This window comes from Notechis scutatus, chromosome 14 (assembly GCF_049901735.1).
Source record: "Notechis scutatus isolate UNSWTSFEM ecotype Mainland chromosome 14, rNotScu1.2, whole genome shotgun sequence".
Lineage (NCBI taxonomy): Eukaryota > Metazoa > Chordata > Lepidosauria > Squamata > Elapidae > Notechis > Notechis scutatus.
Genome location: NC_142022.1, coordinates 2,795,562 through 2,812,516, shown reverse-complemented (window position 1 = coordinate 2,812,516; position 16,955 = coordinate 2,795,562). Strand labels below are relative to the sequence as shown.

At 50.1% G+C, this 16,955-nt stretch overlaps 1 protein-coding gene across 2 annotated transcripts; it reads left to right on the top strand.

Annotated features, from left to right (window-relative positions):
- Positions 1–3,690: 3,690 nt before the first annotated feature.
- SLC25A44 (solute carrier family 25 member 44) lies at positions 3,691–13,747 on the top strand. Of its 2 annotated transcripts, XM_087943251.1 has the most exons (5): positions 3,691–3,902; positions 8,652–8,769; positions 10,168–10,803; positions 12,589–12,716; positions 13,375–13,747. In XM_087943251.1, exons 2-5 carry the CDS (start codon positions 8,757–8,759, stop codon positions 13,564–13,566), a joined length of 969 nt encoding a protein of 322 aa, XP_087799377.1. In that variant the 5' UTR covers positions 3,691–3,902; positions 8,652–8,756; the 3' UTR covers positions 13,567–13,747. The 2 variants fall into 2 exon arrangements, with proteins under 2 accessions (XP_087799377.1, XP_087799378.1); XM_087943252.1 differs by lacking the exons at positions 3,691–3,902; positions 8,652–8,769 and adding an exon at positions 9,300–9,433.
- The last annotated feature ends 3,208 nt before the right edge of the window (positions 13,748–16,955 follow it).

Sequence of the window (16,955 nt, the reverse complement as noted above, 5' to 3'; positions counted from 1 at the left end):
CCTTTGCACCAGTTGTGCCAGTGGAAGATGAGGCTTCCCACCAGCCTGGCAATGGCAGCCTCCTGCCCCTTTAATCTGTGCTTCGGGGGTGGGGGGTGGGCACCGGGGGAGTGTGCGTGTGTCGGTGGCTTGATTTTTGACTTTTCGACAGGCAGGCAGGCGCACTCCATGCCTGTCTCGCTTGTATTCACTCATGGAGAAGCAGAGAAGCTGTTGGCCCCAAGAAAACCTCCGTTTTGACCAAGGAGGCTTTAGTGGATCCATCCAGCCTCATTTACAAGGGGTTTTGCTTGAGCCTCCCTGTTTCTCCTCCGTTTCTTTTCATTGTGCGGCTTCTCCAAAATATCTGCTGGGCTGGGGAGGAGATGGCACCACTGCATGGGACGTTTTTTTGGAGGGCATTACTGTGGGCACTGGGAATCATCTATGCCTAGGTTAGCATTTTTTTCCAACCTCTGTGGCTTCATAAGATGGGTGGACTTCAACTCCCAGAATTCCCTACCCAGCTAGCTAGGGAATTCTGGGAGTTGAAGTCTACTCATCTTAATGTCAACAGAGGTTGAGAAACACCCCCCCCAATTTCTATTTCTAATGGTTGCAGCTGCTGCCCTCTGGTGAATAAAATGGCAATTGCACCTGAGCAGGTATTTGGTCCTTGCTCAGCACTGGAGAATTTTACTGCTTGGGTCCCCGCCGAGGGCATGCAGAATGTATTATTTCTAATGTTTATAATCCTCGCCATTTGTTGTTGGTTTCAGTTCAGTGTTCGTTGAATGGAAGACTCTTGGGACCACCTTCAAAGGTTGCAGAATGGGTGGGAGGGAAGGGGCCTGGGGAAGACCCCCCCACACACACACTCCCGAAAGCTGTTTCGAACAATATTCTGCCAAAAACCTGGGTCTGCCATTCAGTGCCATAGCAAGGACGATTGCAAAAAATTACAAAACCAGTTTGTCTTGCTTTTAAAGAGCTACCCTTAAAAATGTGAGGTGTGAAGAGGACCTGGGTTGCAACAGAAGCAAAAGACCAGGTAGATTGGCTACCCCGGATCCTTATTAAACACTTGGTGTATGCATGTGTGTGTATGTGTGTGTGTTTCTTCTGTCTCGGTGTGCAAGAGAGTGGTGTGTTTAATTGTGGTATTGGAGCAGCATGTCTTTTCTGAAGAACCAAGTCGGTACTCAGTTTCAGTTCAAGAAATTATCTGTATTATCACCGGCCTGTTTGCCACCCATTTTGAGAAGGAGAAAGAATATATGGAAGGAAAGGGACTTTTAAAAAGGGGTCAGGTTGTACAGAGAAGGGGTCTCGAGAAGGGGTGGCGAGCTTCTCCTTTACCCCAATCTGGGGCAACGAAGGGCAGCCTGGGAACAGTTGCAAAAATGAGAAGGGAGTCATCTGGTGGCAAGAGAGATGCTGAATTTCAACCGGCAGATGTAAAACTAAAAAAAAAAAAAAGTTTAAAACTTCATTTCCTGCCTCTCAAATGTTTGGGTGCAAGAAGTCGGAAGATCTCGCTGTCCCTTTATGGGCTGGAGAAGGAAAAGGACATTGTGAGGAGCTGAGAACAGTTTGCTTGGATATTTGACGTATAAACACCTCCGTGACTCTCTCGGTCAGAGAAGGAAGGAGGAGCAGTTTGCACTGTGACAGAGCTCCTTGGTCAAAGTACCGGCAGGGTTTTTAAAAAGTGCCCATTTTCAGCTCAATTCCATAGAAAGGAGGTCACATTCATTCATGACTGGCTGTTTGTTGAAATGTTGTTCCTAACCTTGTTTTTTTTTTTCTTTTCCTAAAAGAAAAAAAAAGATGTAAATCATTGTGTTTATACAAACTATTTTTATTAAAAAGTGTTGTGCGGTTGTCCAATGGCTAGGAGTTTCTTCTTTGGGGTCAGCTGGAACCAAATGCTCTCCGCAAGGGAAACAGAAGAGATTTTCCTGCGGAATTGCCAGTTCAAAGCCAGGATGGCCTCCCATGGAGGATGGGGAGAAAACTCAATGATATTTCTTATTGCTCTATTAATTAAATCTATTTTTTGCCCACCTCATTGTTACAACTGGGCAGTTTTACAGTATAATAAAAAGATAATACAATTAAAAATTAAGAAAGGCTAATAAGCTAGAAATTGGCCACAAATCACCCTAATTGATGTGCTCAACAAGCCCTGCCCCTGGAGCTCAGTGGGCGGAGCTTCTGCAATTGAGGGAGGGGCGTTTTACAGGCTTTAGGCTCCAACGTTCTCTGTGTGGTCTCCTTTTTCTTGCCCAAGCAGCAGGGAAGGAGGTTGGTTTCTTAGGTTACCCAGTTATCCAGCCCTGCCATGAAAGACAGTAAATGGAGTTACTACCACAACCGAGCCCAACACGTCTGTTGCTAAGTGAAACAGTTAAAGGAATTTTGCCCCCATTTTACCGCCTTTCTTGCCACAGTTGTTAAATGAATCACAGTACTTAAGTTACTAATATGGTTGTTAAATGAATCTGGCTTCCCCAGTGACTGCTTGACAGAAGGTCACAGAAGTGGATTCCATGACCCTGGGACGGTGCAACCGTCATAAATATGAGTCAGTTGCTAAGTCTTGATCACTGTGACTGTGGGGATGCCGGAAGAGTCGTAAAGGTGAACAATGGCCATAACTTTCACTGTGGTAACTTCGAACGGTCATTAAACAAGTGGTTGCAAGTTGAGAACTACCTGTACTTTTATCACACCTTTTTTTGCTGAAAATACAAACTCCCCTCAACCCCTTAAGATGAGCTGGGCTGAGAAAGGCTGGCCCAGAGGCACCCAGCCGACTTCCTCGCCTTTGGACAGCCACTTGGCAGACAATTAGGTTTTTCTGCCTTTCCCATTATAAGTTTACTTGGGGGTTGGATGATTGGGTGGGCTGCCAGGGGGCTTTTGTGTGTACATGCACAGTGTCCTATCCCCACCTCTCCGCCGGCCACGTCCCTCCAGGGCAAAGACTTGGGTAAACTGACCCTGTTGATACCCTGTAGAATCGTATCATATCAGAACAGGGCTGGAAGGGACCTTGGAGGTCTTCTAGTCCAGCCCCATGCTCAAGCAGGAGAACCTATACTATTCCAGACAAGGGGTTGTCCAGTCTCAAAAACTTCTCTTCCCCTGGTTAATTGTCCTCACTGTCAGGAAGTTTCTCCTTAATTCCAAGTTCCGGGATTCTCTTTTATTAGCTTCCATCCATTGTTTCTTGTCCCGCCTTCAGGTGCTTTGGAGAATAATTTGACCTCCTCCTGCTCTTTGTGGCAGCCAGGCGCAAAAACCTGCAGCCCTTCTTCATACGTTTTTAGTCTCCAGGCCTTTGATCATCTTCGTTAACTCTTCCCTGAACTTTTCCCAAAGTCTCAACCTCTTTTTTTTGTAACGTGGGGAACCAAAACTGGTTGCAGGATTCCAGGTGTGGGAGAGAGAGAGAAGCTTAGGCAGCCGCACACAAACAGGCTGGAGAAGAGTTTCTATCACGACTCCCGAATGCAAAAATGGGGCAGAATCAAAACCACGTCGTGCATTATTAATCCCACTTCATAAGCAAACAGATCCGACGTTTCCCTCCCTCCCTCCGGGGAGTCTTCCAAGCAAGTAAGACTCACGCCCGGCGCGTTTCCACCTCCCCGCGAGGAGGCAGCCCGGCGTTTGAGTGACGCCATCTGCGCGCCGGAAATGCGGGCTCTCCTTCCGCCGGCCATCTTTGTCCAGGGCAGCCGAGCAAGAAGCCGGGCGGGAGCGCGGTTGCCCCGCTTTAAAGTGGCGGCGGCGGCAGCGCGGAGAAGGAGGAGGAGGAGGAGCAGGGCGAGGGCGACGGCGGCTGTCGGGGCCCCGCAGGACGTGCTGAGCCGGAGCGCTGGCCGGCTCGGAAAGAGAGCGCGGCCTCCGGGCAGGTGAGTGGCCGTGGCCGCGCTGGACGGACTGCAGCGAGCGGAGGGCGGAGTGGGGGTCTCTCTGCGGGGGGCGAGGAAGAGGAGCGGGGAGGGGAAGCCCCAAGACCCTCGACACGGAGGTCGACACGTGTCTCCGTTGTTCCGTGGGGAATTGAGCGTGGCCGCTCGGAGCGGCGCTTCCTCCTCGTGGGATGGGGTGGGGGGGGCTGGCGTCCCCTTCAGGCCGGGGGTCTCGGCGGGTCTGGGGGCGCCTCCGCCCGCCTCGTGCTTTGGCAAGGAACAGGCCGTCCCTGCCGAGAGATCCGGGCTGCTTCCTGCACGCAGCGGGCGCTTTGGTGGTGTCCTTAGTTCGCCTCCCGGGCAGGGGCCTCCCACTTGGGCCCCTTGAAGCCTGGAGGGCTTCAACTCCCAGGATTCCCCAGCCAGCAAAGGGGTCAATAAAATGGGGGAGGGGGAGGAGGAGAGGCTTTGAGGGGAGGGGGTGCTTGTCTTCCCATTTGGCTGCAAAAGAACTAAAGCAGCCTCCAACCGTGGCAAGTTGAAGCCTGGAGAAGTTCAACTCCCAGAATTCCCCAGCCAGCTTTGCGGACTCCAAGTCCCAGAATTCCCCAGCCAGCTTTGAGGACTCCAAGTCCCAGAATTCCCCAGCCAGCTTTGCGGACTTCAACTCCCAGAATTCCTCAGCCACCTTTGCGGACTTCAACTCCCAGAATTCCTCAGCCACCTTTGCGGACTCCAACTCCCAGAATTCCCCAGCCAGCTTTGCGGACTCCAACTCCCAGAATTCCCCAGCCAGCTTTGCGGACTCCAACTCCCAGAATTCCCCAGCCACCTTTGCGGACTTCAACTCCCAGAATTCCCCAGCCAGCTTTGCGGACTTTAACTCCCATAATTCCCCAGCCAGCTTTGCGGACTTCAACTCCCAGAATTCCCCAGCCACCTTTGCGGACTTCAACTCCCAGAATTCCTCAGCCACCTTTGCGGACTCCAACTCCCAGAATTCCCAGCCAGCTTTGCGGACTCCAACTCCCAGAATTCCCCAGCCAGCTTTGCGGACTCCAACTCCCAGAATTCCCCAGCCACCTTTGCGGACTTCAACTCCCAGAATTCCCCAGCCAGCTTTGCGGACTTCAACTCCCAGAATTCCCCAGCCAGCTTTGCGGACTTTAACTCCCAGAATTCCCCAGCCAGCTTTGCGGACTTCAACTCCCAGAATTCCCCAGCCAGCTTTGCGGACTTCAACTCCCAGAATTCCCCAGCCAGCTTTGCGGACTTCAACTCCCAGAATTCCCCAGCCACCTTTGCGGACTCCAACTCCCAGAATTCCCCAGCCACCTTTGCGGACTCCAACTCCCAGAATTCCCCAGCCACCTTTGCGGACTCCAACTCCCAGAGTTCCCCAGCCACCTTTGCGGACTCCAACTCCCAGAATTCCCCAGCCACCTTTGCGGACTCCAACTCCTAGAATTCCCCAGCCAGCTGGGAGTTGAACTCCGCCGGGCTTAAAGGGGCCCAGGTTGGAGACCCCTGCTCTGCGGGATAGGCAGATGCAGTTTAAATCCCACAAACCCACAGAGGCGGCTTTTGACTCACAACCACAGTGAGGCCCAGAATTTCTGTGGATGAATGAGGCAGTTGTTCGTTTGAATCTTGCCCCATTTTACAACCTCTCCTGCCACAGTCATTAAGTGAATCGGGGTGGTGGTGGTTCTCTTAATAATGTGGTTGGCTTCCCCGTTCAGTGAAGAACATGAATCTGGTACTGATAGAGGGAAAAGTAACTGAGAAAATATTTGAATGTGCAGAAATGAATAGGTTAACATTGGCAATTGAAGAAGAAGAAACGGAATATGACATAAGACATAAGAATTTATTTGTCATTACACTCGCTAGCGGGTGCAACGAAATGAGGTGCTCTTCCACAAAGTAAAACTGGACAAACACCACTAAAAGAAAAAAATTGAACTAAACACAACCAACCATACAATAATCTCTATGCAATTTAAAAATGTAAATACCCCATTACTCTCAGCCATTTAAATTCCACAAAAATCTTATAACCCTGCATTCAAACTCAAAACTGCACTTGAATAAAAACTGTTCTTAAATCTGGTCGTCCTTGTTCTTAATACCCTAAATCTCCTTCTCGATGGTAATAGTTCAAAGAGCTGATGTCCCGGATGAGAGGAGTCATTCAATATATTAAGCATCTTCCTCTTACATCTATTCCTATACAGTTCTTCCAAAGAGGGGAGTGAGCAGCCAATGATGTTTTGGGCCGTCTTGATCACCCTCTGAATTGCCTTTTCTCTGCCACTGTGCAGCTCGAGAACCATACACAGAGACAGTAGGATAATATACTCTCAATTGAACTCCGATAGAAGGTAGTCAGTAGACTCTCGGCCAGTTGTTTCTAAGAATCCTTAGTAAATACAACCGTTGTTGTGCCTTCTTAATTAAAGCAGCGGTGTTTGCGCTCCAAGTCAGGTCATTTGTAATGATGGTCCCGAGAAGCTTACATTCAACCACCTGTTCCACCCGAACTCCCTCTATATACAGTGGCTGAATGTCTGCTCTTTTTCCTATAGTCCACTATAACCTCCTTGGTCTTCTTAATATTAAATAGAAGATTATTATTCTTGCACCAGCGGATAGCTGTAGTACCTCATCCCGATATGCAGACTCATCATCCCCAGAAATAAGTCCTACAAGCGTAGTATCGTCTGCAAATTTCATTATCCTATTGTTGGGATGTTTATTTGTGCAATCAGATGAATAGATGGAGAACAGTAGTGGACTAAGGACACAACCTTGTGGAGTGCCAATGCTAAGTGTCTTGACAGTAGAAATATAATCATTCAGTTATTATATGGTATAATATTATATGGTATGGGATTTATTTGATCAACAGTTAGGAAATAAAACAAATTAAAGTGGACTAGATGAATATATAAAGCAATAAGATTGTTTAAAAAATAGATATGTTAGATAATAGCAATAGCACTTAGACTTATGTACCGCTTTATAGTGCTTTACAGCCCTCTCTAAGCCGTTTACAGAGTCAGCCTCTTGCCCCCAACAATCTGGGTCCTCATTTTACCCACCTCAGAAGGACGGAAGGATGAGCCAACCTTGAGCTGGTCAGGATTGCTGTGGACAGAGTTTAAAAGCACAACTATAATGATGTGGGAAAATACCTGAACAAAGCTGAATACTATATATGTGTGTGTGTGAAGTTTTTGTGGGTACTTTACATGTATGGTATTCAGCTTTGTTCGGGTATTTTCCCACATCATTATAGTTGTGCTTTTAAAGTTGTAGCAACGTTTCGGCAGAATCTCATCTGCCATCATCAGGCTTCTGTATTGTGTCCGTCTGCGAGTCAGACTTTCACAGCCGTTTCTGTTTTAAATTTGGGGCTAGCCTACTGCTGTGCCAAAATGGTTTTTATTTCATCCTGATTGGTTGGGAGTCTTGGTCTGTGTTTATTGGTTTTGGAGTTTGCTGTGTTCTGCTTGATTGGTGTTTCTAATGTCTTCTGTCTGTTTTGTGGCTTTTTGTGTGTGTGTGTGTGTGTCTTGATTGGCTGGCAACATTGTGTTCCTGTATTGGAGGCTTTTAGTGCAGCTTGGCTCCGAGTAAATGGACGGCTATCATTTGTTAGGAAGCTAGGTTTCATCTGGGTGCCTGGTTGGGGTGTGTTTGAGCTGGAGGTATCAGGGGAGGGGTCTGTTTGTGCCCAGGTGTCTCTTCTATTCATGCTTTCAGGTCTTTTTTCAATCTCTATGGCTTCTCTGATAATTCTGTAGCTGGGGTTTTCTATAGTGGCTAGGGTTTGGGTGCCATTGAAGTCGATGCTATGACCTGTGGCTTTCATGTGTTGGACTAGTGAGGAAGTGTGTTCCAGCTTTTTTTACTGCATTTTTGTGTTCATCCAGGCAGGTACTTATTCTTCTATTGGTCTGTCCCATGTATGTGGCCGGGCATGATGCACAGGGGACTTCGTGTATGCCTTGGTTTTCCAGGTCAATTTTATCTTTGCGGTTTCTAAGGATGGCTGCTATTTTTCTGTCTGTTTTGAAGGCAGTCTTGATGTGATGCCTGTGTAGTATCTTACTGATTTTGTCTGTGGTACCTCTTATGTAGGGCAGGACAGCTGTTCCATAGGTCTGTTCATCTTCTAGGTCTCCATTATGTCTCAGTGTGTTTTTGTGGATCAAGCCTGTGATTTTGCTTTTGTGGAAGCCGTTGGCTGTCAGTACTTTAGTCAGGGTGCATAGTTCAGCCTTTATGTGTGTCTTGTCTGCCAGGCATTTATGTATGTCTGCAAGACACACATAAAGACTGAACTATGCACCCAGTTGCCAAGCAGCTGAATTTTGATCACATGACCATTGAGATGTTGCAAGTCATAAGTGTGATAAATGGTCATAAGTCACTTCAAAGGGTCATTAAACGAACTGTTGTAAGTCAAGCATTACCTCTTATTGTTAATAATAAAGCAAGGAAGGGTTAGAGCAGGGGTCTTCAAACTTGGCAAGTTTAAGATTTGTGGACTTGAACTCCCAGAATTCCTCCTCCAGTCATGTTACCTCAAGAAGTTGGGGCACTGAAGTCCACCAGTCTTAAAGTTGCCCCGTTTGAAGACCCCTGGGGTAGAGAATATATGAAGCAGGACGAGACTTTGCGGAAGATCTTAACTCTCTTCCTGTTAACACTTGAAATACAATCTACACCCTTATTTTGCAGGAAGGTGATGCCTTGAAGGGAAGGATCGACAAGGTTGACAAGGAATCAGAAGCATGAGGAAGATCACTTGGATCCACAGCAAATCCCCAGATCTTCTCCCACTACATGTTCACTGAAGGTACCCCTGAGCCTCAGTTTAGGGAGGGCTTAATCTGAGATTGTTGGCTTCACGGGTTAACTTGGCTTCTGTCTAGTCCTGCCTAACCATGGCTTGCCAAACTCTTCAGCTGATCAGCAGTTTTTCGTGTCTATATTTTTAGCTGAGGGTCGAATACGTCTTCCGTGATGTGCCACGTAGATGCTGCCCAGGGTGCAGGATTTCTCAACCTTTGGCCCCTTTCAGATAGGTGGACTTCAGCTCCCAGAATTCCCCAGCCAGTAAGCACATCTGTGGTCCCACGATTTCCCACTTGGCCACCACTTTTCTTAGTGGCAGAGTTGCCAATCCCAAATTATAGTTGTTAAGCCAGGAGGGTTACCTATCGTTGAAATGAACTGTCCCACCTGATAAGAGAAGAATGTGTGCAGCTCAGGGTTGGAGCTGGATTGTTTTGCACTGATGTTGTTACCTAATTCGGGTAATGAAACACCTGCAAGGAAACAACCACATTCAGAGAACCCCCCAAGAGCCTTTCCCTTCTCTCAGAGCCTGGGAGAACCCACCACCTCGGTGGATTGTGGCCTTTCAGCCGCTGTCAGGCCCCATGAACGACCCACGGAGTTCCTGGCGAGTCGTTTCCTTGGCTGCCCCTCACCTGTAGACGGAATCTTGCCAAACTAAAGCAAGCATTTGCGTCACTCTAGATCAGGGGTCGTGGGAATTCCGGGAGTTGAAGCCCACAAATCTTATAAAGTTTGTCATGTTCGGAGACCCCTGCCCTAAATAGACTCTGGGGATCACTAGGGAGGAGACCTCTTCACCAGGGGTGGCCTTCAAAAACTTTAGCAACGGGGCCTTTGCTCGGTTACTGGGTGGGCGTGGCCTAGTCGGCCTCCTGCACCACAGTGAGAGGGGGGCGTTTTTGCCATCCCTGAACTCTGGAGGCTTTGCTCAGGCCTCCGGGAGGGTGAAAATAGCCCCCCTGGGCTCCAGAGGCTCTCTGGAAGCTGGAAACGGGCCCAGAAGGCTGTTTTTTGCCGTCCTCAAGCCTCCATGCGCGCCCTGCGCTTACCTGCATCCAAAACGGGCCGCTTGGGGACTCCGGGAGGGGTGGGTTGGGGTGGGTGGCTGAGGCCAGCCAGGAGTGGTGTTGGGAGGTTCTTCGAACTGCGCAGAATCTTAGGGGCTCTCGCGAACCCCCCCAGCAGCCCAGCCCTGCTCTTAACCCTCGTCCTGCCCACTGGGCATTCCAGGCTCCGCGGCCTCTTTGCCCTCTGGGGTACAGCCCCCACCCTCCCGCCTCCTCTAGGAACCCCGGCTACATTCCACCATCCCGGTCTCCCTCAATCTGGGGGACCTGGGTAAGATGGGAAGCTCACCCCCGCCCCGCTCTGCCCCCTGCTTGCTCCTCTGCAGGGCGCCCCCCAGCCATGGAGGACAAGCGCAACATCCCGATCATCGAGTGGGAACACCTGGACAAGAAGAAGTTCTACGTCTTCGGGGTGTGCATGACCATGATGATCCGCATCAGCGTCTACCCGTTCACCCTGATACGGACGCGGCTGCAGGTCCAGAGGGGGAGGAGCCTCTACAACGGCACCTTCGACGCCTTCGTCAAGATCCTGAGGGCCGAAGGGGCGGCCGGGCTGTACCGGGGCTTCCTGGTCAACACCTTCACCCTCATCTCCGGCCAGTGCTACGTGACCACCTACGAGCTCACCCGCAAGTACGTCTCGCAGTACAGCAGCAGCAACACCATCAAGTCGCTGGTGGCCGGCGGCTCGGCCTCCCTGGTGGCCCAGAGCATCACGGTGCCCATCGACGTGATCTCCCAGCACCTGATGATGCAGCGCCTGGGCGCCAGCATGGGCCGCTTCCGCGTGCAGCCCCACCAGGGCAAGCGGTTCCCCGTCTTCGGCCAGACCCGGGACGTCATCGCCCAGATCTTCAAGGCCGACGGGCTGAGGGGCTTCTACAGGGGCTACGTGGCCTCCCTCCTGACGTACATTCCCAACAGCGCTGTCTGGTGGCCCTTCTACCACTTCTACGCAGGTAAGTAGGCGGGTTTTCGGCAGGCGCTCCGCGGCCCAGGCTGGGCAGCCTCATCAGCACCAGAAGGGAGCCAGATGTGTAGAGTGGAGGTGGAGGAGGGGGCGGCTGTGCAGCGCTCTCTGAGCTTGGATGTTTCGTGGCCCAACTAGGGAACCTCGCCAGCGCTAGAAGGGGACGGTTATGGGAGGAGGAGGAGGAGGAGCACTGTGGGGCCCTCTGAGCTTGGTTGTTTTCTTGCAGACATTTTATGACCCAAACTAGATGACATCATCATGCTAGATTTACAGGGGTCCCCAAACTTGACGAGTTATAGACTTGTGGACTTCAACTCCCAGAATTCCTCCTCCTCAAGTCATGTTAGCTCAAGAATTCTGGGCATTGAAGTCCACAAGTCTTTAACTCACCAAGTTTGGGGATCCTCAATCTATTCTATCTATTCTATCCTATCTATCTATCTATCTATCTATCTATCTATCTATCTATCTATCTATCTATCTATCTATCTATCTATCTAATCTGTTTTATCTATTCTATCTTTATCTCTTTCTCTCTCTCATCTCTTTATCTATCTATTCCAGGGGTCTTCAAACTTGGCGAGTTTAAAACTTGTGGACTTCAACACCCAGAATTCCTCCTCCTCCAGTCATGTTAGCTCAGGAATTCTGGGCATTGAAGTCCACAAGTTTTAAACTTGCCAAGTTCGAAGACTCTTGGGTTAGACAGTATAGGAAGCAGGATGAGACTTTTAGGAAGATCTTGTGTTTTCCTGTTAACACTTGAAATACAGTCTATACCAGGTTGTATTTCAGCTCTGCTGGCTGGAGAATTCTGGGAGTTGAAGTCCACAAGTTTTAAAGTTGTCAAGTTTGGGGACCCTGTGCTAGAAGGAAGCAGGGTTTGCAGAGAGGAGGAAGAGGCGGGGGGACTTAAACTCCAGCCTTGGGCATGAAATCCAGCACGATTATTGAGATCAGTCACTGCCCAGGGCAGAAAATCCGGGCAGTTCAAATGAAGATAAAGATTTATTGCAAGCTCAAGCTCTCTCTACAAGAATCTGAACTCGTAACGGTCAAAGCAGACTGGTGGTCCATACGAGTTAACGGAACTCAAGGTGGGCCAGACTTGGGTCTCTTGTGGGGGCGAAGGGACTCGAGACTGATGATGTGTTTGCCCCCCCCCGCCCCTTCGACTCAGCCTAGTCCTCTCCTACAGTCACAGGAGCAAAGTGGCATTCCTATAGGCCAGTGGTGGCTAACCTTTTTGGGCTCCTATGCCGAAAATCGTTGCATGCTTGCACACTCGTGCTTGCGTGCCAGCACCCAGAAGGCAATGAGCCCCCCGCACGCCCTCTATGCATACGTTTGCAATCCCCGCCGCCCCCTTACCTGCACTGTACTATACAGCTAATTTTGGGCTGGTTTTGAGGCCTTTTCGGCCTCCCAGAGGCTTCAGGAAGGCTGCTGCAGGCTTTGCAGGCCGAAAACTAGCCCCGTTTCATCACTTCTGGTATTTTTGGGAAAATAGGAAGTGACGAAACGGGGCTGGTTTTCGGCCTGCAGAAGCCTGCAGAAGCCTTCCTCAAGCCTTTGGGAGGCCGAAAAGGCCTCAAACCAACCAAAAACAGCTGGGAGGCGCGGACATGCGCAGTGAGCTAAGTTTGACTGCAGCTTGTGTGCTGGCACAAATTGGATTCTCAGCCCCTCCCTATGTGGATACTTCCAGCCCCCAAGCGTGGCTCCCCAGCAGTTTCTCAGCCCCTGACTTGGTTTCCCTGCCTGTTTGCAGAACAGCTCGCCAGCCTGACCCCCAAGGACTGCCCTCACCTGCTCCTCCAAGCCATCTCTGGCCCCATGGCGGCCGCGACCGCTTCTACCCTCACGAACCCCATGGACGTCATCCGGGCGCGTGTGCAGGTAAGGGCCTCTTGAGCCAGCAGCTCCTATGGGCCCCACGGGGAGGTCTGGAGCCTGTCCTGCCCCCTCTGACTGGGGGAGGGGGAGGCGGTTCCTCCTATGGGCAAAGTGGGCTTGTGGTCCTGGTGGTCGGAAGCCACATTTGGCAGGTGGGGGAGGGGCTCCCTGTCAACCTGACACCTTCCCTCCAACCTGCCTACCTGGAGATGGTCAGACTTCCAGAATTGTGCATCTGGGAATCTGCCCGTCTTCAAACGGAGAAGCTTGACAAGCACTGGCCACCAGTCATATCCAGGTGGTCCTCGGCTTACGACCACAATTGAGCCCAAAGTTCCCATTGCTAAAGCGAGACCGTCGTTCAGTGAGTTCGGCCCCGTTTTACCTCCTTTTCTTGCTGCAAGTTCTTAAGTGAGCCTCGGTGTTTGTTAAGCAAACCCCGCCGCTCCATGGATTGTCAGGAGGTCACAAAGGGGTAGCTGGTTGCCAAGCGCCCAAGTTTCGTTCCCGTGACCACAGGGGAGGCTGCGATGGTCACATGCGTGTGAAAAACAGTCCTGGGCCACTTTTCCCCGTGGTGTCTGTAACTTGGAAGGGTCGTTAAGTGCAGGACTGTCCCTCTGCTCCTCAAGCGTGGCGCCCTGTCCTTTCTCCCCTCCAGGTGGGGGGCAAAAGCTCCATCACCCTGACCTTCAAGCAGCTGATCGCAGAGGAGGGTCCCTGGGGGCTCACCAAGGGCCTTTCCGCTCGCATCATCTCGGCCACCCCCTCCACCATCGTCATCGTGGTGGGCTACGAGACCCTGAAGAAGCTCAGCTTGCGTCCGGAGCTGGTGGACTCCCGGCACTGGTAGGCGGCCGGGACGAGAGACCAAGGGGCGTGGCGGGGCCACCCCTGCCGCCCATTCGGCTCCCAAACCCCCACCGTCCTCGGCGTTAGCCTGGCCCCCGCCAGGGGATCACCACCTGGCCCGGAAAAAACGGGGTAGGACTTCCTGGCATTGTCTGCTTTGGGCCCCTTTTTAAATTTTCTTTTTTTTTTTAAAAGAAAAAAGAAAGGTGTGGTTGAACCCCAGGGAGGGTTTGGATTTTTTGGGGAGGGGTATTTTTGCCAGAATTTCTGCATCATTGGGAAGACTCACTTTTCCTCACGCCCTTCTGCTGCTTGGAAAGGACCCATCGGGCACAGCCACACAAAATACGCACCCCCCGCCTTGGAAAGCGGTCAAACGGTCCAGAAAATCCTGATGCTCCTGAAAAGGGTCTCTCTCTTTTTTCTTTTTTTTACCGAATATTTGGGGAGGAGGGGATGCACCGAACCCCAGGAGTTATTTTTATAGCCTTTCTTTCCGAACTTGATGTGATCTGTACATAGATCCCTTCTTATTTTGTATAAACCCGGAAGCCGCCTTTCTGATCTTCTTGTCTCCGAAGAGTTAGGGGCTTTTGTTTATATGTTTCGAATTGTGTCAAACGGTGATTGAAGCAGGGTCTCCTCCTTGTCTGTACAGTCGTGGTGCCCAATTGCGTTTGTGTGTGTGTGTGTGTGTGTGTGTGTGTCTCCTGGGCAGGGGGATTAAAACCCACCCAGGGAGAGGGGTGCACTTTATTCTCCAGGGTTTCACCCACCTGAGCGTAGACTAAAAATAATAACAACAACCAGATCCCTCTTGTATTAGTCTCCTCCTCCTACTCACCCTGTGCACACAGAGAAAGGTGATGGTTGTTTATTTGGGGGTGGGGGTCTTCATTTGAAAGGCAAGGCTGAAAAAATGTCTAGGATAATGATAATTTTTGATCTTCGTATAAGTGGGACGGTTTGAATCACTGAATGAATATTTCATTAACACGTAGGACTGGGTAGGGAAGGAAGGGATCCGTTTTCATTTGGAAGGGAAGTCCTTGGAAGGCTAATTCTGATGCAAGAGCTGGTTCTCCCTTGGACTAAGCCGGCTGGGGGTCCTAAATCCAGCCTAAAACCGTGCAGCTGATGGCAAAGCAGCCCCCACAAGCAGGCAGACTTTTCCCAGGCTCAGCACCATCGATCGACTCCGTCCTGCCCGCCTCGCCACCATTTTTCTACTGCCACTCTGGTGCTGATTTGGGGCATTCTTCCCTGAGCTGCTCTTCGCCCTGCATGTGGGTACCAAAACCTTAGCAGGCAGAAAGAGGCCGCAGTTGCTGGGCTGTAAGTAAACTCACGTGCTTTAAAATTAAAAGTATTTGGCGGGGACGGGGTGGGCAGGAGGGATTAGAAGCCATGCCAGTGTGAGGGGTTATTCTCTGCCCTTTGGGGGAGGCTTTCCTTCAAACAAGCAGCTTTTAATGTCAAATGAAGTTTATTTCTGCCCTAATCATGGGCTGCAAAGAGACCTCTAAACCAGGGCGGTCCCCAAACTTGGCAACTTTAAGACTTGTTGGACTTCAACTCCCAGATTTCTGGCAGTTGAAGTCCACAAGTCTTAAAAGTTGCCAAGTTTGGAGGCCTCTGTTCTAAACCCTTAAATGCTGCCCGGGGAACGCTGGGAGTTGAAGTCTGCATATTTTAAAGTTGCCCAGGTTGAAACGGTCCTTCTCAGTCAGGGGGTCTGCAGACTTGGCGGACTTCAACTCCCAGAATTCCTCAGCTGTTCTAGTTGCCAAGAGACGGTTGGCAATTTCTGTAGGGCTATGAATTTGGGGGTTGGTGGGGAAAACGTTCCCATCTCACGGGTTCAAAATCAGCCCTCGGTGGAAAGAAGCCTTGGCCTGCACAATTTTTAGTCCTTCCTAGCTTTGCCCAGCTTAGTTTCTTTTGGGTATCCTAAGATTTCTCGGTGTTAAGTTTATTTTCTCCAGATGTGCCACGTCTGCGCCTTGAATGCGTGCTTCCAGCTCAGCCTCGACGAAGGTATCCGGGGTTGCTGAAGGCCTTCGGCGGAAGTGGGCTTGTTGGGGTTCTGGGTGGCCAGAGGAGAGACCTCTTCCCTCTCGACAGAGAACCTCGCAACTCTACCACAAGTGCAGTTGTGCCATAGCCAAGGAAAAGAGGGTAAAATTGGTTGAATGCAAAATAAATCCCCCCAATTTTGCTGAAAATACCAAGATTGTGAGGATGGGCTACCCCTAGTGTTGATGCACAAGGCTCTCGGCAAAACAAAATGGCCGGTGAGAACTGGGGCTGGAGGGGGACGGGGTTAGTTGCCTGCCGCCCCCTCCTCTTGCAGCCAAATTGTAAAAAGTGTTTTGTCACCTCAGCAAGAGAAATGGCAGAGCATCACCCCGTCCTGCCTCCTGGTGAAATTGTCTGTAGGGGATGTGCTTTTTCCTGGTGAGCTTACTGGACATTTAGCATTATTCCAAGCATCACTACTGAACTGAGATTTCATTCCATTCTTTCGCCAGTTATTTCTCAGGCATGGCAAGTTTCGATTTCAGCTCCCAGGCAGAGACTGGAGAAAGCATAGCTGGCTGGGGATCCTGGAGTTGAAGTCCGCCCAGCTCAAACTTGCCAAGTTTGAGAAACACTGTTTGATAAATCTTTCTTTTATGTAATGGTACTCTGAATGTTTCTGATTCAAATTATCAAGAATCTGTAGGAAGTACTGCTGTGAACTGTTCTCAGGAAGCCGAAGGGCTCCCCAAACTTGGCAACTTTAAAACTTGTGGACTTCAACTCCCAGAATTTCCCAGCTGGCTACGCAGGCTGGGGAATTCTGGGAGTTGAAGTCCACAAGTCTTAAAGTTGCCAAGTTTGGAGACTCCTAACCTAAACAATGCCACATAGACTTTTTTATGCGAATGGGGGGGGGGGGGGAATAAGGCTGAGAGGAAACCACATAGAGCAACCTAAAATAAGGGTTATTTTATTGTCCAGCTGACAATTTTGAGGGTCTCTAATACTGGTGCCTGCCTTTTCAATATGGAGTTTGAATGTATTGGGTACAGTACATTAAAGCTGGTTTCAATTTTGCACTGTAAAATGTCTTTAAAAGTATGATTAAAAGTTTTTTTAATTATTTATTTGGTGGAGGGGTTTCGTTTGTGCGGTTAAGGTGAAGAGTAGGCATTGTCCTAGGTCGGATGTCCCCAGGACCACCTGAGATGGTGAGACTCACAGACACCATTCACAAAATGGTATCAGGCATTCAGGATAATCAATGGACGGATTTTAAGAAAAGAAAAAGAATTGCTTTACTATTTGTAACCTACCTGGAAAGAAACCAGAGCAGTTGATTCCAAAACTACAGACACAAATAATTTA